Genomic DNA, 20,677 nt, shown 5'->3' with positions numbered 1-20,677 from the left:
TGTAATTCCGGAAGTGCAGGTGAAGATTAAACAAAAGTCATATACATATATGTGAGATTGAGTGGTGTGAAGAATTAGGATTTTACGATGGAGCTTGAGAGAGTGAAACGGAATGGTTTGGCCTAAAATAGCTCGCACTTCTTCCAGCTTCTTGGCGATACCGGTGACTTTCTATGGCTGTATCTTGGATGTCTCATTAATTAATGTCGTTACCTGGACAATATTATATTAATATGTAGTTAAAAATAAGAATTCTATTACTTTTATGATTTTTTTAGATGGTAGGGTATTATTGTTAGAATAGGATAAATAAAACACTTGTATTACTTTTAGAATTCTTGAAACTATTTTTTTTAATTATAACTCTATTTTCTCTGAAATTTAAGAAAAATTAGAAGGCTGAATCGAACGATTCTAGAGACGCCCGCATCCTCCTTTATATATATATATTGATGATTAACGAATTTAAATATTTAATGTGTTAAGTGATCCGAAAACAACACGATTATATGTTTAAATTGTTTTTGTTTCACAATCGTTTAATAAATTTTCCGCTTTTGGTAAAAAAATTATTAGTAATTACGTTCACTTTTGGTTAATATATTCCGGGAGTAAAGAGCTTGTGATCTCAACCACTCTTTTCGTCACACTTGAGGAATTAAACCATCTCTTTATCTTACTGCAAGTAGATAAAAAATAATATTCAAATGCTTTCGTGAATTTCCACTCTAATATATTACTAGCTTTTAATCCGTACAAAACACGGGTGATAATATAGTTCGTAATTTTATTTTTAACAACATTATATTCTTTTATGAAATATTATATGATAATATATTATCATGAGTGTTTTTAGTATTTGAAACTATTTAAAAAGAGTAATAATACGTGGTAAATTTGTAGTTGCGGGGAATACCAAATAATAAATTATCATGAATATTTTAGTATTTCAAACTGTTTACAATCTAAGAGTAATAGAGCTCTAAGTGTGGTAGGCTTGTAGTTGTAGTTATGGGGAAGAAGAGTACCAAACCAAAAATTATACCGTATAGATTACTGCATATAAAATCTAGTATTAGTCTATTTGCAAAGTGTATGTGCGTACTGCGTACATAGAATGGGAAATACACAGCAGAGAGCCACCGAAAGCCCGGAAAATCCCCAAGACGATGATGGGTCAGCCATGACTTGTGAAATCTGTATTGAACCCATTTGTTTACCCAACAAAAAGTTCAAGAATCAAGAGAAGTGTGCTCACCCATATTGTGTAGAGTGTATAGTGAAGTATATTCAAGTGAAAATTGATGATAGGGTGTGTTTAATCAAGTGCCCAGCTGTGAATTGTGAGCACTTTCTGGACCCTCTTGCTTGTAGACTAGTTATTGGGCATCACCTGTTTGATAAATGGTGTGACTTGCTTTGTGAATTTGCTGTTTTGGGGTTTGATAGGTGTTATTGTCCTAATAGGGATTGTTCTGTTTTGATTGTGAATGAGTGTGGTGGGTCTGTGAAGCAAAGTAAGTGTCCCAAGTGCAAGAAGTTGTTTTGCTTTTCGTGTAAAATTGCGTGGCATGCTGGGTATAGGTGTGAAGAGGGTAGGGAGTTGAGGGATAGGAATGATGTTGCTTTTGGCGTGCTTGCGGAGAGAAAGAAGTGGAAGAGGTGTCCAGTTTGTCACCATTTTGTTGAGCTGATCTCGGGTTGTTCCATTGTTAAATGCAGGTAACTCTCTATATAAGTATGGTGTGTTTTGATATGTGAATCTTGTCTTTAACTGGTATCATTAAGTTTGTTGTGACTAATTGGGATGAGCTTCTGTTAGCTCAATGTCAAGTCCTTTAAACTACTAAGTTAGGAATGCCTGTGTCTAGTGTTTTGTCATGCTTGTGAACCAGTAGACGTTACTTAGACTTAAGCACCACACGAACTTAGTCACGCTAAGACCAAGGAAAACACGCAAGTTAGGGGAAAGTATACATGATCTTAGATTAATTAATTTTTGTAGTACACAATAGATGTCAAACTATACATCCAACTGAGAGGTGTTAATCTGCTTAAAGGTGACCCAGCTCGGTAAGGGAGGATTCTGGAATGTATATATACTTCTGTAATCTAGTGTATGTCAGTAAAAATGTTGCATAAGATGAGTTCAAGAGTTCTCAGGAAGCTACTCGAGTCACTAGGCTAGTAGAAGCTTCGACAATGTTCCACAAAGATCTCAAGGCTTCTAGTCGTATCTTCTACCATTCAGCCACCTGTGGAAAGGTCCAAATCCACCATGTTCCCTGTATTCTGGAGCATCTTGAAAGATCTCGAGACTCTCTAGAATGTTTCACTATTCAAAGTATCATAGAAGCTCTTGTTGGCCCTTGTCATGAGCTCTTCAGTCTAGGTCAGCACCCTAATGCTTGCCGCTCCTAGAGGCGAGCTCTCTTGCCCTGGCCCCTGGCCTATTCAAAATATCATAAAAGCTCTTGTCGGCCTTAGTCATCCATGGCACTTGTCATGAGGTCTTCAGGCTAGGTCTGAAATTGCAACCAAACCAAATTAGATCCGATCTGAAACGAACAGTGTCAAAATATAGGATAACCGAAAGTTGATCCAGTGGATCCTATCCGAAACTGATCTGATTATCCGAATAGACAGGTGTTCTTGTAGTTTTGTACATAGTAAACATGTTTTATGCTTATATTTCATAGGCTAAGATTTCACAAACCATTTCGTTTTTTCTTGGGAGAGGTGACATAAAATTCACTACGTGGCCTACAAAAAGATGTTTACTTTGGTTTTGGCGTCTTCTAATCAGAATTGCTAGCTGTTGGAGTAGGATGACCTTTAGTTTGGTGAGGGTTATACCACGAAAGCGGGTATACTATCTGAAACTTCTTTTCATTGCCATGAGATCGTTCACTCTACGAACCTTTTCACTTGTTCATCAGGGCCAACTCTCTGTAGTAGTTGAGGAGAACTTGGGAAGGTAACGGAATAGCTGTTGTGTTAAAATGTGTTGGACCTAATCTAAGACCATTACCTGATGCTGATAGTACTTTCTTCGGTCATAAACATATTAAGTTAAAGGTACATCTCAGATGTTTCCTTGTATTCTTTTTTCACTCGTAGCAAAAGCAAAACAGATGCTCTATGGTGTATAACTCGTCTTTTTCTGTTTATGGATGGCAGCCATTTTTTGATTTATTAAACAGAAATATTAACGTAGTGTGTTATGTGGGAGAACTAATAGGTTATTTTATTTTGAATGTAGATGCGGCACTGACTTTTGTTACAGCTGCGGGAAAAAAGTTAATAGACATTGGTGTAGTTGCCAGAGATACTATAGCCGCAATGTTTTCTGCGTGTTTGTTCTGATACTAATACTATTGTTCTTAATCGGTATGTTCTGCTTCTCGGCAGCTAATACCACTACATCTCATTGGTAAGCCTTAAATTGTAAAGGTCTGCTTACTCTAGCTCTCATCACTGAAAGCGCAAATTGAGTTTGTTTCGATTTACATGTATAGGTAAACTCTGGCGTGGTGTAAAGGCCTTCTCACTCGAGCTCTTCTGGCAGAGCACCAAATCAGTATGTTAATTATAATATGTATATATAGGTAAAGTCTTGCATGGTGTAAAGCTCTCCTGGCTCCTCTCTAGCTCTGTCAGCAAAAAATTGTTTAAGTATCTTTATGTAAGTAAGCTCTGAGCTAATCTTAGCGTAATCTGAAATAAACTCTAGAGCACATGATAAACTTATACGAGGTTTCGTCGTGCTCAATTCCTTTAAAAGTAGTCTTGTACACTAATTTCAAATTATCAATATCATTCCGGTTCATATGGGACTATTAATATGACATTCTTCCACGACACTGTTGGTCTTTGTGGATTTGGACGACAAACAGATGCAACAAATGTGGTTTATGGCATACCTAAACATTAGTTATAGAGATATATTAGATTGGAAAACGCTTTTTCATAGTCTGGTAGACTGGTATCTTGATGTTTTTTTGTACAGTAAATCCTTCATATGTAGAATAACGAATTTTCTATGGTGTGCCCATGAACACATAATAGTCACTAACTCCTATGAAAATACTAGCTTTTGATTGGTGGATGGATAATAAATGTTAATGGCCCCCTTGTATTCCCACCAATCAAAAAAAGTCTTTTTCACGAGAGTTGTTGCTTATTGTGTGCCCTTAGGCACACATTAGAAAGACTGAATAAATAATTGATAAGTTAATGATTCACTATAAATGTCGAGAAATGAATGGAATTTGGCTGTTCAAGACTAACAATTCATAGAAGCATTATTGTATGTGTGGCCATGGTTCCAAGTTGCCAAATGCCTCCTCCCTTTATACAACTGCTTTCAAGTATGGAGGATAAAAAAGGGAGGAAACCTAACTCACATACTGCAGATAAAGTGTGTGCCATTACCATCTAGTTTCCACTCTTTGGAGTGAAGTTGAAGGAACGTAAAAACTATTGTTTGCCAGTGTGAACAATTTGTCATCCTGTTTTCTGCAAGCTTTTCTGTTGTCCAATTTTTCAATTCTTCTATCATGCGAGTTTACATTCTCTAGATAAATTTTGATGTTTTTTAATCCGAATATTATAACAAATTGAAAATAGAATTCCCAAATGTCTGGGAAAATATGATTCCCCAAATATAGACGTATATGATATAACTAAATTTAGAAATATAATACACTCCTTCCGTCCCAAAATAAGTGTCGCTTTGACTTTCTGCACGTCATTTAAAGTGCAAGAAAAACATATTTCTACACATTATTTTTCAAATACTTTTTTTTCTGAATAAAAAATATAGATGTTAAACTTTTATTCAGAAAAATAAAATTTGTAAAATAATATTTAGAAGTATGATTTTTTTGCATCTCAAATTACGTGAAAAAAAGTCAAAACGACATTTATTTTGGGATAGTGGGAGATATTATTATTTTAATTTTTTTTATAAGTTTAATACAATATTTCAATATAATAACAGATTGATGGATTATGTGAAATTTAACAATAATTCTTAATAGGTTTGGCATAATTTCACCACGCAATTTTTAATGACGACAAAAATTGTCACGGAAAGTCGAAAAATCTTACAGTAAATTTTATTTATTAGCAATATCTTTCATCAATTTTTAACGGGATGTTGGCCCCATATGTTATTTTCACACGGAGAAAGAATATGAAGGTCACTATAAAACACAATTTCGTCTTGTGTTTATATTTTTTTAAAAAAAATATAAAACAAAACGCAACTTCGTCATTCATTTATGTTTTTTTATAAATATAATCAAAATGCAACTTCAAGTTGTGTTTTAATATGTCAAAACGTAACTTCGGTTTGTGTTTTGTTTCACGGAATATTTTTTGTTTTTCAAATTTTTTGTAAACTCAACTTGAAACGGTGTCTTTCACCCTCAAAATGTAATTTCGTCTTCCGTTTTGAGAAAAACGTAACACTATATTACATTTTTCATCTTTCATTTTGAGGAAAACGTGATGTTACATTTTTGATTGAAAAGAAAAATGCAAATTGAAGTTGTGTTTTGAAATAACAATGGGAGCTTTTTTTTTTTTTTTTCCAAAACAGTGACATTTGGGATATTATGTATTGGAATTGCGACTCTCATGGCCTTTTCTTAAACATGTTTAGCCAAGTTTTTAAATAATTGAAAATGTTTCTGTTAATATTTTTGACCAGAATTCTAAAAATAAAGATTCTTGCTTAATTTAAATATACATTTTGTTTTATATTCACCCTCCCAAATCACAAATCTACTTTACGCTGAATTAAACCAACAGCTATGACAAGTTGAAATTGGAAACGGGACAGAGAGTGTTACCGTTGAAACAGAAAATCCCAACAGAACAGAAGGAAGATCCATCCTATGAGATGGAGATCAATTAAACTCGTTCATCAGTCCAGTGTACATCACAACTAATTTATTCTTGTCTTGGATTGTAAATACCAAGATTTATCAAGCATTAAAATTCAAATATTTCTGGATGCAATTAGTGGAACGTCAACGAGTCTTAAACGTCACTGTCTAACCATCCGGGACAACCCATGTGAAACAGTGGCATTACTCTATAAATTGCATGATAAAAATTTAATAATCTATATAAGATGATGAGATTAACAAACAAAAATGGTTGAGTGACGTGGTAATCTCTCTTATTGCCTGCCTTGTTGCTCACTCCTTCTTCCCCATACTCAACACTAACAATAATACATGTAATTAGCTTCTGCAGCACATCATACCACACCAATATACACCATACCATTTATCTATCTCCCTATTTATACCCACCATGCATCTCTGGCTATAAGCACTTACCACATTATCACTTAATCATGTCTCACAAACTCTCTCTCTTCTTTCTCATCTCTCTCCTCATCGCAACGCTGGTTCCAGCCCACACTCTGATCCGTCAAGTTGTGGTGGACAGCGACGACGACGTGCATCATCACTTTTCCCACTTCAAAAACAAGTTCGGCAAGTCATATGGATCCAAGGAGGAGCATGGCTATAGATTTTCGGTGTTTAAGGCGAATTTGAGGCGTGCGGAGCTTCACCAGGAAGCTGATCCCACTGCTGTGCATGGGGTGACACAGTTCTCGGATATGACTCCGGATGAGTTTGCAGAGAAGCATTTAGGGTTGAGGCCTCTTCAGTTTCCCAAAGATGCTACCAAGGCTCCTATACTTCCTACTCAGGATCTTCCTGCTAGTTTTGATTGGAGAGACCATGGGGCCGTTACCCCTGTCAAAAATCAGGTAATTATTTCGTTCTACTTGGGCTCGAACTTGAGACCTCAGCCAAACCAGTGTTCTATTATAATATCATGTTGAGAACCGGTCCATCTAAAATCTTAATATGTCAGAAAAATACCTCAAAAGGATCTTATGCTATATTTCGACAATATACTACTACTCAAATTAATATACATACTTAATTATATATGGGAATTGTTTGTAATTCTTCTAGGGTTCATGCGGATCATGCTGGTCGTTCAGTACAACAGGAGCCTTGGAAGGTGCCAATTTCCTTGCAACTGGCAAACTTGAGACCTTGAGTGAGCAGCAGCTTATTGATTGTGATCATGAGGTTTCAATACCTTTCTTCTGTTTCTGTGTTCTTCTTCTGGTTTATATATGTTGTTAGATTATCTATCTATTTGTTTTTCATATTTATGTTATTTATGTAATTTTGAGCTTGCGTATTATGCAGTGTGATCCAGAAGAACCCTCATCATGTGACGCAGGGTGCAATGGAGGCCTGATGAATACCGCTTTTGAGTACACACTGAAAACAGGTGGACTTATGCGAGAAGAGGACTATCCTTACACTGGCACTGACAAGGGAGCCTGCAAACTCGACAAAAGCAAGATTGTGGCATCTGTTCACAACTTCAGTGTTGTCTCCCTTGACGAAGACCAGATTGCTGCAAATCTTGTCCAAAATGGTCCTCTTGCTGGTATACAAACTCTTAGGTCACCTGATATTGTCTTGTGATCATCTATACTTTCCTTTTCCTTTCTTCGCATCTTTCATTTGACTGATTGTACTCTGTATAATACATTAATTAACATGCTTGGGTTTGCAGTGGCTATAAATGCCGTCTACATGCAGACGTATATTGGGGGAGTTTCATGCCCATTTGTATGCTCAAAGAATTTGGACCATGGTGTACTATTGGTTGGCTATGGTGAGTCAGGATTTTCTCCCATCCGAATGAAGCAAAAGCCTTACTGGATCATAAAGAACTCCTGGGGTGAAACTTGGGGAGAACAAGGATACTACAAGATTTGCAAGGGTCCTAATGTTTGTGGAGTGGATTCCATGGTTTCGACTGTTGTTGCAGCTCATACTACGCCGCACTAAAGGATTGTACTTATAATGACCATGGCCATATATGATCCTCCTGTAGTTGCAATCTGCTTTTTCACATTGAAAATTATTTTATATTTGCAAACAACATATGCAGCTCATTAGGAGTTCAGATCTGCAGTAGCTTATACGAATACACGCAGTTAATTTGCTGGTCTGCTGGGAATTGTCATAACTCGTATAGGATTTCTTATCTGCTTCAGTGAAGTCAATTTCATATATTGACCATAATACAAACTTTGTTTTACTAGGCCAGTTATTTTTGTTTGTTTCATTCATCGCCATGAAGTCAATTTAAGCTTCAACCATATTGATGATGGGCTCTCTTGCATATATGACAGCCCTTTGAGTTCAAGTTGCAGAAAAAACATCTCTATTCAAAAGTTTGCAGAAATAAAACTCCTAATGGCTCAAGTTGGCCACTGAATTAAGGAAGCGCGAGAGAATTTATCACATATATTTAGATGACAATGATGCATGCACAACTACGTACGTTTCTACAAAAATAACATAGACTACGATTAGTTTAAAGAGTTGATAGCTTATAAATACTTCAAAATTATTTGCCGGAGTTGATGATGTTATTTGCAGCAATCAATCAGAGATTACGGTATGATCCAACGGGAAATTCTTCTTCCCAACACCTTTAAAAAAAAATGGACACTTAATATTATATCAGTGCTAAGCTCATTTGATCTTCATTTTGGGAGCCAATCAGCTCATTATATCACTTAACACTTAACTTCCCAAATTGGTCTTCATTTGGAATGCATTTTGGGAGCCAATCAGCTCCTTGACATCATGTTGAGTCATAGCAACATTGTTCTCCAACTTATTTATAGAATCTTCTAGAAGAGACTAGATTTCTTGATATCAGAGATATCAATTGCCAGAGCTAGAACTTCTTGATCTTTTGGGAGAGGAGAAGATGTGGGCATTGATGAAGATGGAAGAGGAGTTGTTAGAGCAGCCGCAACATATTTCTTTTCAGTGGCAATGTTATCAAGTCGAAACTTCAAGTTAAATAGCTCAACCTCTCTAGCATCATAAAGGTTCTTTTGTTCCAGAACAAACTCTTTCTGTGTTTGACCAAGATCATGATCTGTAGCTCTTCCCATGTAGTTAAAGGCTTTAAATTGAACTTTATAGACATCATTGATGGCTTCATAGATTTATGAGGGGGTGAGAGATTCGACATTGCTTCCAAGCACAGTTAGATACTCCTATCTAAATTTGGCCAATGCTTCATCCATGATTATAAAAAAAAATGAGAAGATAACCAGGAGTCCACATTGTCTTGAGGATTCTCCTCAGAAATATTCTCTCTTATTTGCTCAAAATCATCTTAATAGGATGATAAAATTGCTTGATACTCTCTATTAGAGAGATGATGTTGTGAGCTGTTGTGCAGTGCTGACCAACAGCTCAAACTGATCTAGATACATTTCTTAAAAGGTTTATTTGAAGAATCATTGAATGGTCCTGCTTCCATGTTCTATAGCCATCGTTGTACAGAGTTAGAGCTAGGCCTCTCAGTAGAAAAGAGGGTGCCCCATGTCTCCATCGCAAAGAAGTTCAAATATGTATTGCAAATATAAATTAAAAAGCGAAGTTATATAAACACACATCAGGGCATACTTGAAAAGCGAAGCTATATAAAAACACAGAGTTACGGGTATATGATATCCTGGTATATACAGAGGCCTTTTGGCTATACTTAGAGTCTTCGACATCCGACCACCTAAATTTACTAATTTTTGCTAAATACACCGCTCCAATCCAGAATACTTGTCTGCAATTGAAATAATAAGAAAATAATCAAAATTGATATTGATTATGAACATGGGCGTTAGACAAAATTTATAATTGTCTAAAGAATGAACTCATTTGAAAAGGAATATATCTAACTAAACTGAGCTTCCATGTTGCCATTTAATTTTGGGTCACAAAACCAGAGTAAGTCAGCTAATAACTGAAAGTGACATTCTAACAAGAAGCAAATTCCTTAATTAATAATTAACTATTGGGGAGCTTGTTGATTCAGTCTATTACATACAACGCAAGTGAACTCATATTACTTTCACTAAGAAAGCTGATACTCCCCAGCCATAACATACAATTTTATAAATACAGTCTACATACCCCATTGCAGGTACAGCGGTAGCTGCTTATTTGACTTATAAATATGGGTTTAAAATGAAGGGGTAACCAGGCACACTTCAGAAAGCTGCATCTTATAAAGTAGAGCACGCATGCCTTTCTCTAAGCAAGGTGATCTGAATGAAAGAAAGAATCAATACAAATTTGTACTTGAGCAGAGTCTGCAAAACTGCTCCAACATTTTTTATTCCTCCTCCTCGCTTACTAATGCAAATGAGAAAGGATAAAACTTGTAACCATCCCCCTCATAGAACTTGTTTTGAAACTCTACCCAGTGCAGACGCAAGGCATGCAAAAAGGCACTTAGTGTTTCCATTACTAGCAACACACCGACAGTCGCGCATATGAACACAATGGCACCAATGATAAGGATAAAGATATTATTGTACCTGCGGGGATGTATAATAGGCATCAGTATTTGTTAATATATGCTCTTTCTGAAACCACTATCTTATAAAATCCAAAAACCCAAATGAACAAGTACATCATACATGCTTATGCAAGGCTTGATTCCCTTATATTTCCTGTATCAAAGTACTTAATTCATGTGGAAAAGGAAGAGAGGAATATTAAACAGAGGACTACGAGGCTAACCTAATGTATTAAATTGGAGGGTTTAATTAATTGCATTTAAAAACAAAAGCTTCCCATTTTAGAAGTCTTAAGTGTGGATACAAGGCTTTTATTGTACAATCAGTGAACTCAACAATAGAATGGTAGTTTATTACAGATTAGATAATGACCTGATCCAATTAAACAAGTGCATTATATGTTGACAGACAGACCAAAAAAGATATAAACATTCAACTTACCCCCAAGCAAGAAGAAGAACCTTCTCATAAAATACACTAGACAGCTCTGAATGGGCAAGGCTGCAGGGGAAAACAAAAGATACACACTTAGAGCATGGCCAATGGTTGTGCTAAAATACGTATAGCTATTGCTATATTTTAACACCAAAAAGTGATGTGTGATGTTAAAATAGAACTTCTATTCCAGTATGTAGATTTAAAATAGCACTAAATGATCTATATTTAGCTAACTTTTCAACCACCTTGTAAATAAAATGAAATAAAAATCATCAAACTTGCTATTTCTCTCCATTTTTCCACTTGCATGCCTATGGGGCAATCATAGCAACATCTATCCCTGGTTCTATACTTAGCACCAAGTATAGCATTTTGCTATTTGAGACCAAGTTTAGCATCCCTTGGAGTGTGCATTTTCTGATGGGTGCTATATTATACATATAGTATCACTTCTAGCACCTCCATTGGACTTTGCCCTTAGCAAATTTATTTACACACTTCTGATCATATTTCATATTACATTTGCAACTGCAGGGCTTGTAGTCTAGCAATCGCAGATAATATAATGAAGTCATAATAGCATTTGAGAAGACACAAAGGTTGGTTAAACCAAATATACAATAAGTTTTGTCAAAAAAAAATAAATGCAATAAGCTTGAAACTTGAGACAGAACACAAATCTCAAATTTATACTAGAGCATGAATCTAGTAGAACAGCATTATCAATATTAAATTTTTTGAAATGTTCATCTTTGGCAAACAACCATTAATATGTCAAAAAAAATAAATAGGAAGGCTAAATCAGATTTATTGTATCAGACCTGAGAGCCCACAGACGAAGGTAAGATGCTGTGTTCGAAACCGCTCCAAGTACAAACTCAATTGTGTGTATGAGTTGATGTACAAAAACTTCACTGAACTCAAACTCAGCATGAGCATGGGGATCATGAGCTGTCTCCACTTGCAAAGATTCGTCGGTGTCCTGGAGGGGTATGTACGACTGCCCATTTTGCCTCTAGAAAATGATGCCATTCAGAATGAAGTTAAACAAAATATTCCTAAATATATGCCAAAATAGTAGGGTCCAGAGGATAATGATTTCAAGACATACAACATTGTGTTGGGCCTTTAATATAAAAGGCTTGGGAAGCAGCATCCATGGGACCGAAACAAAAGCCAACAATAGTAGCACAAGCTGGTAAAATCCATAATAGAAGTAGTCAGCTAGATGGTACACAATATACGCTAAAGCAAAAAGAACTGTTTTTAAAACAAAGTATGAAAAATGCAGAAATAAAAAAACATACCTGTGTTGTTTTCTGCCCAGAAAATAGCTGGTTTTCACCAAGATCATCTGTGGGACCAAGGAACATGTATATCATGACATGGTACAAATCAGCCTTTGAACCGGTAATCCACTTTATAATGATCAATACGGAAAGGTAGCCAAACAGACTGTTCAGAAATATTATCTGAGGGATAAACTGAAACCTGAGAAACACAAGATTAATTTCTTCAAGTCTAGTACAGAGAAATCGAACAAAAGCTACTGAAAATAATATTGTGAGATGTATATGAAGGTGAGTCTATTACGCTGACAGCAACCTTAAAAAGCTGGCAAAGACAATAGTCAGTGTGTGTGGAATAATACAATCGGCATTATACTCACCATATATTTACAGCACTTCCAAAGAATTTGGCATTGAAAAAGCTCAGTATTATTCCAAGATTCATTTGAGCTACTCCGAGGAGGATGGACATTTTCATCTTTAATGAATTGAGGTATGGCAACTCACTGCGGGTACCATGCCATGCAGGATCCACCCCAAACGGATAAGTGTCACGAACCTTGATCAATCCCATAGTAGTAGAATCCCTGCAGAAATGTAATTTGACACAGAGCATATATAAAGCTGTAGGACTAACCATTAGTAGTACTGCATAATGTTATAATACTACATGGTGCCTAGTTAAAACTGAAAACTTTATGCAAAGACAATTATTAGTTCAAAAAAAGTAGTGGAGGTATTAACACAATGACAATGAGTTGAGCCATTCTCTATTTGTAAGTTCTCTATCTGTGTGGTAGGAAACTATCTTTATCATCTTTTCATAAATCTTCCAAACAATTTCAATACTTATTGATCCTAAATTGCCAGATATACTGAACTATACTAAACAAATAATCATCCTACTTTTATGCTCTGCACTAGAGCAACTTCATCAGAACTTCGATTTTTACTCCTTGATATTTATGCCTGCTTGCTACTCACATTCACAAAAATACTACCTCAAATAGTGATTCACCATTTAATTTGATTTATCTTAGCAACTAATTTAACTTGGCAAAATTAGCAATAAAAACACAAAAGTAATAAAATGTCCAGGATTTCCGATACATACCCGCAGGATGGATCACGGCACCCATATGCTGAAGGGCTGAATAGTTCAAAAGGGACCGAGAAGAACTCATTATATATCAACCCCGTGTAGATTGAGAAAAGTGACATCATCAGAATGACATAACGCCCGCCAAATGTCATTTCCATAATGTCCCCAAGTTTCTGGTTAAGCCAGAATAAAACAATCAGGCTTAAAATTAAACATTGATAACTGGAGGAGATGACAGAAGATCAAGGTCTTCAACAATTAACCAAGTCAGCAATCTAAACATACATAACATGCAATGTCAAGGAAATATTCATAAACAATTAACCTGGCTTACTTTGGATCATAGGGTTGGAGCACCAAACACTATTAACACAAAACGGAATGAGTCTAAGATAGCATGTTCGACCAGATAGCATCAAGTACCTTACTGGAGAATTTCTTTTCCATGACTAGGAAATACAATGTGGCCAATAGCAGGCATATTCCATGTCCCCAATCACCAAACATGACAGCAAAAAGAAACGGGAACGTAACAATTGTATATACACCAGGGTTCGCTTCTTGATACTTGGCAATACTGCACATTATTGGGATCACAGAATAAGTATACTTTTAAAAAACCAGTTGAAGGTCAAGCGATACACTATAATAACGGCCAATAAGCCACATTCTGACTACAGATTATATCTGTCCACTAGCCAAAACAAAACAGTGATATTAAAAGTTCTCTTCAATGCAATAATCAATCAGGGTGGTAAAGGAAGAGAAACACCAAGTCAGCAAGAAATAATTGCACTAGTCATATTATTATAAACAATCAAATATAAGATCAAATATAGGCATGATTCTTACCCATATGCATCAACAATCTCTTGAAAAGATGAAGTAAATTTGTTCGTCTTAAAATAAGTTGGCGGAGACTCTTTTGTATGTAAAACCCGAAAAATTCCACCAACTTGTGAGTTAGAGTCGAGTGTTGCTCGCTGTAGTGCATCTTGGATCTGCAAATATGAGTGTACTTGATTAGAACATTGGTTTCATAACATGCGACCAAAACAAACAAAGGAGGCATACTAAAGATGGTATTTCTTATAAACAATTTTTTTAAAAAATACTATTATGTATTATAAGGGATTACCTGTTTTGTAGCAAAAATAGGACTCCACCCTTCTGCCACAAGACATTTCTTCGTAACATCTATGCTGAGCATATTAAGAGTGTGGTAGATGGACTTTTCCCTCCTTACCTTTATGTATATAAATAATTAATTACAGTAAATGAGAAGAAGTTGAACACAACTAAAATCAGAAAGTAAGACTCATACGTGGACAGTGTCAGGGTCCTGGACTATGACCCTTGGGATAAATTTAGAGAAGTGAGCAACATAAACATTAGAGAATATGGTACTTTTGAATGTTCAAAGTCATGGTAGATTGCTCGAGAAATCTTCCATGTTAAGCAATCTGTGAAGATTGTAAATTGTGATACTGATTATTATCTTACCAAAATGTTCCATCGCTCATAGTCTTCACCAATAGTCTTTAAGAGATTATCACGTTGTAATGACCCGATATCAATTGTAGTCTTTAGTTCTGTAATTCTTCCAGAGACCTACAAAAGGTATATATAGGCATTGAGGCATACTTTGGAGAGCAACATAAGAAAACTTTTTTTAATGCACAGAAGACGGATCAAAACACAATCAATATCACTACTGTGTCAGAGGAAGCTATATCATGCTTTTCTACCAAAACCAAAACATATTATAGCCTAATATTGTAGCCAGACTCGTGTTAAAGCAAAACGATGAAAAGAAAAGAATGAAAAATTTTAGCATTGATAGTCAGAAATAGGGGAAGAGCTGCCTAAGTGAACAAGAAATCAATTTAACTTGACATCATAGTCCCATTAATGAAAATCTAAATCCCAAAATAAGGTTTATACATTGACCAAGAATGATGCATAAGAATGAAACAGAACATGATGAATACCTCCGTTATCATTTGAGCTTGCTTCGATATATCCTCGCTAAAAGAATAACGATTTGCTCCAAAAGCTTCACATATTTTCAAAATTTTATTCTTTGCTTTTTCCCCAGAGAAGAAGACAGCAAATACGTTTTTCTCAACCTTTAAGAAAATTTAACATCAGAAGTCAGTAATTTCCACTAGTACTTGCACGCATATAAACCATGACGCATGCAATAACAAGAATTATGTGGAATAATCGAAAAGTAATGACAGCACTGCATATACATTAGGAATACAATGATGTTTGTTATATGAAACAGACATTTTCCACTACATCATATAATCAACCTAATTTGGAAGAGGTATCAACCTTTTCACCAGAAACAGGATCAGTGACGGGGTGCTCGACGACAGCCTGCTTCAAATACACATTACCCCTGGTAGCACGAAATAAAATCCTTTCAAATGACAAAGATTTCGCTTTAGGAACAAGGCCACTTATAAACCCCAACTTAACTTGCTTTGACTGATCAGTACCCATCTCCTGCATGAGTGATTCAGGGCATTGAAATACTTGGAGAAAAAGACAGCAAGTAACAGATAAGAAAAAAAAAATTAATAATAATATACACCTGTTCCTCTAAGAGAGGGGTTTCCAAGGACTCTTCACGAGCCTGAGCCGATCCAATCTCCCTCTGCCGAGCTTCAGCACTGCTTAGTGCAGATTGAAAAAACTCACCAGCCTAAAAGAGAAGTTCATTATATTACAAAAGCAAAGGCTGATATAACAAGGTTGTCTGGAGGTAATGGAAGACAGCGCTAAATAGAAAATTCTTTGACTAACAAAATCTATACAATTAATGCAGGGCCATCATTATCTAAGGCCACACACAGACGCTGTCCATCATATCAAGATAAGATTGTAACCTAGTCAGGTGAGAACAAATCTTCCGTTTATTACTGTTTGCATTAAGTAACACCACGGAAGAATCAAGAAATGCTGGAACAAGGAAAAAAAATGAACAGAAGATTAAAGAAGTGTACCTTCTGCAACACAAGCTTAAATTCTACAAGTTCACTATAACCACGCTGCAATTTATTACTGTTTGCATTAAGTTCAATTAGCTCAGCTTCAAGTTCACCTAGTTTTGCCTGACATGTGGGCCAAAAATAACAAGTTCAGTACATGTGATACAGAAGTTTATTACTTTTGAGAATATACAATTGAACATTAATACCTCAAGGGAATCAACATCAAGATCGCCTTCTGATGCAGACCTTGTTATAGGTGTCATCCCAGCCTTCAACATTTGATCCCTAAAGAACCGTAACTTGCGTGCCATTTCTCCACATCTCTTGATCTTTAAAATAAAAGATATCAATTATTTTTTAAGCATTTAAATTTCACGCGCTTTGCACATAGTGGCTAGGTTTATAGAATTCAAGTACGTAACTATCTATTATGAATTATAAAAAATAAAAATAAAAAGAAATTGAGAGCTGGCTCCTAGTATGGAAAGGGCACAACAACCTGCACATAATTTGGCTTGCTTTAAGCACAACTACAGACCTTGAGGTGTCTTTTTCGATAATTCCTTTTTAAAATATAAATGTAATCCAGTGATTAGTTATATGAACATTGTATGAAATGAACACTGGTTACAAGTGCTGTGCTTTCTTCTTACAAGCCATAGCTTGGCCACGTGTTACTCAAATTTAATTTCTACTATATGAATCAAGGTAAATATAACGTAAGTTATTAACTGATTGAATACTAGATAGTTATATTAATACTCAATCCCCCGTTACATGTTATTTTCGAAAAATTAAGCACCTCAAGAAAAATAAGTTGAAAGATTTCTTTACCGTTTTACCCCAACAAATATATTAGATTAAGTTAAATTGTTTGTATATGTAAATTAGTCAAATATTGGATATAATAGTATAGATGCAATTTTCAGAAAATTGTCTTGGAAGAAGAAAAAGATGAGTATTTAGGGATATTCTTTTTGAATAAAAGTACATAAAATCTACTTTTTAGGCTTTAACTTGTAAGTTAATATTAAGTCATACGTACTTTTTATACAGCAGACCAAAAAGCTTATGCAAGTTTAGAGTCGATTCACGTTTATAATTTGTAAGCTCTGTAGCCAAACAGGCATTCGAAATAAGAGTTTAAGTTTAATCAACTGCTAAAGTTGACATTACAGAATTTATTTCTGTACCACATAACACATGCTACACAAGAACCACACGATGAACAAATTTCTGAAAATAATAGGAAAGAAAACTGCTACAGTGTATACTTCGGATAAGATTTACCATCGATAGATCGTCAGACAAAACACAAGGAAATCTTCACGTATATTAAGATAAAGACTGACAGGGACCAGATGTTTACCTGAGTAGCATATGTCCGCTGGAACGGGCTCTTATCAGAATTTAGCTGTAGAAATAGAAATCAAGAAGTTAAAATCTAAGCATCTTTTGGTTGGAGATAGAAAACAGCATGCATCCAGATCTTGACAGCAGATCACCATAATTAGCACTTGCATGTAGTTATTGTGCACTAGAATCCAATTTCACTAAACAGCTATCATCAATTAACTATTATAAGAGCGACTACACAACTGGTCAAATCTGAGCTAAAATCAAAGTCTCCAACTTGATAATACTCACTTCGTAGTGCAAAACAAAAGGAAATCCTGTTCATAGCTAAAACTACTAGGTAGCTTCTACAATCTGAAACTTCGATAAGAGCCCTTACAAAATCGTATTTTGTAAGGGTAAACCAAAACAGGATTGCATGGGACCAATACGATATTATCTCAAGTCCATAAAAAAGAAAAAGCATGAAGCAAGGCAGCTTAGTGATATAGTCCAATTTGAAAGCATCTTAGAAATGATTGAATTATACAAGACTAAAAGGCAGGTAGTAAAGTATAAACCTCCGAACTAACAAATCATGAGTATACAACTACAAAATCAAAAAAATACTAATACACAAAATTCTAAGCAATAGCACTTGTTCACCGCTAGACGAATTGGCAGAAAAACATAAACACGGACGGATAGACAGATACGTGATATAAAACCCTAACTTAATTGCTTCAGCTAAAAGTGTTCCAAACTAAGTAAACCAATTTTCTAGTCCAACAAACTTTGGAATACAGAACATATAAACAGAGGGAGAGAGAGAGAGAGAGAGAGAGAGGGAGAGAGACATCTTTGAATTGAATGAGAGCGAGATCGCCGAGATAAGCAACGGCCAAGTGAGCGGAGTCGACAGGAAGAATGAGTTGAACGAGATGCATCGGCTCTGATCGGAAGAGATCCATCGGAGGACAGCACCCGCCATTATCCGCCATCTAAATTTCGATCTTCTCACTGATTGCAGATTCAATCCACTGCTGTCAGTGAACCACAAACTTACACATATACGTACAACAACTTACACATGTCGAGTTTGCCCAATTTCTTTTCCTCGTTTGGGCCTTATTGTTTCAACTGGGCCTCCCCCTCCCGTCCTATTGATTATTACCATTGTCAAATTTTGTCCGTGGCCTCTTCCACAATAAGCAAAATATATAAAATAAATTTTGGGCCTTATTTTAACTTGTTAAAATATCTTTGACACCGTGTATTCTTATCTAAATAATTTTTAATTCGTATTTGTGATTTTACTTATATTATATCTATGTCAAAATTTTCATTAATTTTAAAGAACAATAAACATAAAATGCATTTCTCTTATATCATAAAAAAGTGATAATTTTGACTAAGAATATAATTTTACGGCATATGCTACATTGGTATATACTATTTATATTCGCTTCAATATATACATTTATCTATTTATTTAATATAAAATAATTATTTTATATAAGTCTCACATACTATTTGCAATGAATTTTTCTATAATTATATGCAGCCCTATATATATGCATCCCTTGTGATAACTTTTTTTAAAAAATTGTAATAATTCTTTAAATATATAAAATAATTATCTTTTGAGATGTATAATTTTGTTTAGTTAATAAAATAAAGTGCATTACATGTTTGTAGTTAATTTTGGTGTGACACCCGTAATTAAATAAACTAAACAAAAATTGTTACGTTGAAGTACAACAATCAAAATATGGGTCGCGCTCAAGAGAGAACCACCTCTTAAAATAGAACCATAGAACCACTAGGGTTCTGCTGCAGAACCCTAAATTTTAAATAGATTTTTAGTATCTAAATCTAAATACATGTTTTTTTCATGTTTTTTCATCGTTGTGTGTGTTCAAAAATAATTTAAAAATATAATTCATAGATATTGACATTTTTTTTGTGAAGTTCTGCTGCAGAACCCCAACTAATACTTAAGTTCTGCTGCAGAACCCTTACCTAATAAGGTAAGGGTTCTATGGTTCTCTCTCTAATGGTTCTCTCTGGAACATGACCCATCAAAATATATATACATACTAATATAAATACATACATACATACATAAACCAGTACTCCAATACAAACTATCTTATTCTACAAACTAAAACCTCAGCTACATTTTTAATTTTTAATTTTCAGAGGAGATGCGGGTTGCATTGCTCAAGAAACCATCATCTGCATTTTTAATTTTCGGAATATTTGTATTCCGTTAGTTAAGCAATCCGGAAACAAAGCGGCTAATTATTCAGTTCGTTTATTTATTTTTCAACCTGGTTGCATGATCAGTTGGGGTTGTCCCGATTGAATCTCTTTCAAAACATTAATGAAATCCGCTCTAAATTTTGGCCAAAAAAAAAACCTAGCTACAATATCACTAAATTCTAAATATAATATCACTAAATCTTTAAACAACCCCACCTCCACCTCCATCTTTTCCGGCTACGCCTCCACTTCCAGCAACATCATGTTTGCCGCTCTATACACGTTTGTCGCCCCCTCCCGCCCCGTTCACGTCCACCATCCCTCCATTCCTCCTCCACCGTCTCTACCACCAACGTCCACCCCACCTTCATCTCGATTTCTACTATCATCACCCCCCACCTCGACTTCTACCACCACCACCTTCACCTCTGCACGCTATCTCATCCCCCACCTCCGTCATAACTCCACCTCCACCTCCACCTCCGCCATCTCAACCCCCAACTCCCGTATCCTCCATGCCTCCGCCTCCTCCATGTCCACCACCGCCATCACCACCAGAATCAACAAACAAGAACAGATTTGGAGGTTTGCATCAAGTTCTGAAGATTTTCACGAAATATCACTAATTTCTTCAACGAATATCACTAATTTCTAAAGTGAATATCACTAAAATGTATAGATGATATCACTAAATCGTACATTAGAATATCACCGATTTTTATAAACATATCAGTAGCAGGTGGTAGAGGTGGTGATGATGATGGTGAAATCGGAAACAATGACATGGGTGGTAGTGTTGGTAGGAGTG

The 20,677-nt window shown here is 35.5% G+C and overlaps 3 protein-coding genes across 3 annotated transcripts; 2 read left to right on the top strand and 1 right to left on the bottom strand.

The window, feature by feature from the left end:
* Positions 1 to 967: 967 nt before the first annotated feature.
* LOC108225348 (E3 ubiquitin-protein ligase RSL1) lies at positions 968 to 3,829 on the top strand. The gene is made up of 3 exons (XM_017400192.2): positions 968 to 1,722; positions 3,263 to 3,433; positions 3,519 to 3,829. Exons 1-3 carry the CDS (start codon positions 1,118 to 1,120, stop codon positions 3,520 to 3,522), a joined length of 780 nt encoding a protein of 259 aa, XP_017255681.1. The 5' UTR covers positions 968 to 1,117; the 3' UTR covers positions 3,523 to 3,829.
* Positions 3,830 to 6,303: 2,474 nt separating this feature from the next.
* Positions 6,304 to 8,162, top strand: LOC108225089 (cysteine protease RD19A). Its single transcript, XM_017399904.2, has 4 exons — positions 6,304 to 6,793; positions 7,005 to 7,124; positions 7,248 to 7,494; positions 7,624 to 8,162. Exons 1-4 carry the CDS (start codon positions 6,371 to 6,373, stop codon positions 7,899 to 7,901), a joined length of 1,068 nt encoding a protein of 355 aa, XP_017255393.1. The 5' UTR covers positions 6,304 to 6,370; the 3' UTR covers positions 7,902 to 8,162.
* A 1,729-nt stretch (positions 8,163 to 9,891) lies between these two features.
* On the bottom strand, positions 9,892 to 18,700 carry LOC108227522 (V-type proton ATPase subunit a3). The gene is made up of 18 exons (XM_017402710.2): positions 18,462 to 18,700; positions 17,639 to 17,683; positions 16,476 to 16,598; positions 16,282 to 16,389; positions 15,870 to 15,980; positions 15,608 to 15,781; positions 15,259 to 15,396; positions 14,771 to 14,878; positions 14,406 to 14,513; positions 14,120 to 14,268; positions 13,691 to 13,844; positions 13,280 to 13,440; positions 12,546 to 12,752; positions 12,184 to 12,367; positions 11,988 to 12,071; positions 11,698 to 11,891; positions 10,880 to 10,939; positions 9,892 to 10,456 (listed from the first exon to the last, which is right to left on the bottom strand). Exons 1-18 carry the CDS (start codon positions 18,603 to 18,605, stop codon positions 10,252 to 10,254), a joined length of 2,457 nt encoding a protein of 818 aa, XP_017258199.2. The 5' UTR covers positions 18,606 to 18,700; the 3' UTR covers positions 9,892 to 10,251.
* Positions 18,701 to 20,677: the final 1,977 nt, after the last annotated feature.

Source organism: Daucus carota, chromosome 6 (genome assembly GCF_001625215.2).
Source record: "Daucus carota subsp. sativus chromosome 6, DH1 v3.0, whole genome shotgun sequence".
Lineage (NCBI taxonomy): Eukaryota > Viridiplantae > Streptophyta > Magnoliopsida > Apiales > Apiaceae > Daucus > Daucus carota.
The sequence above is the reverse complement of the archived record's forward strand: the minus strand, read 5'-3'. Positions and strand labels throughout refer to the sequence as shown.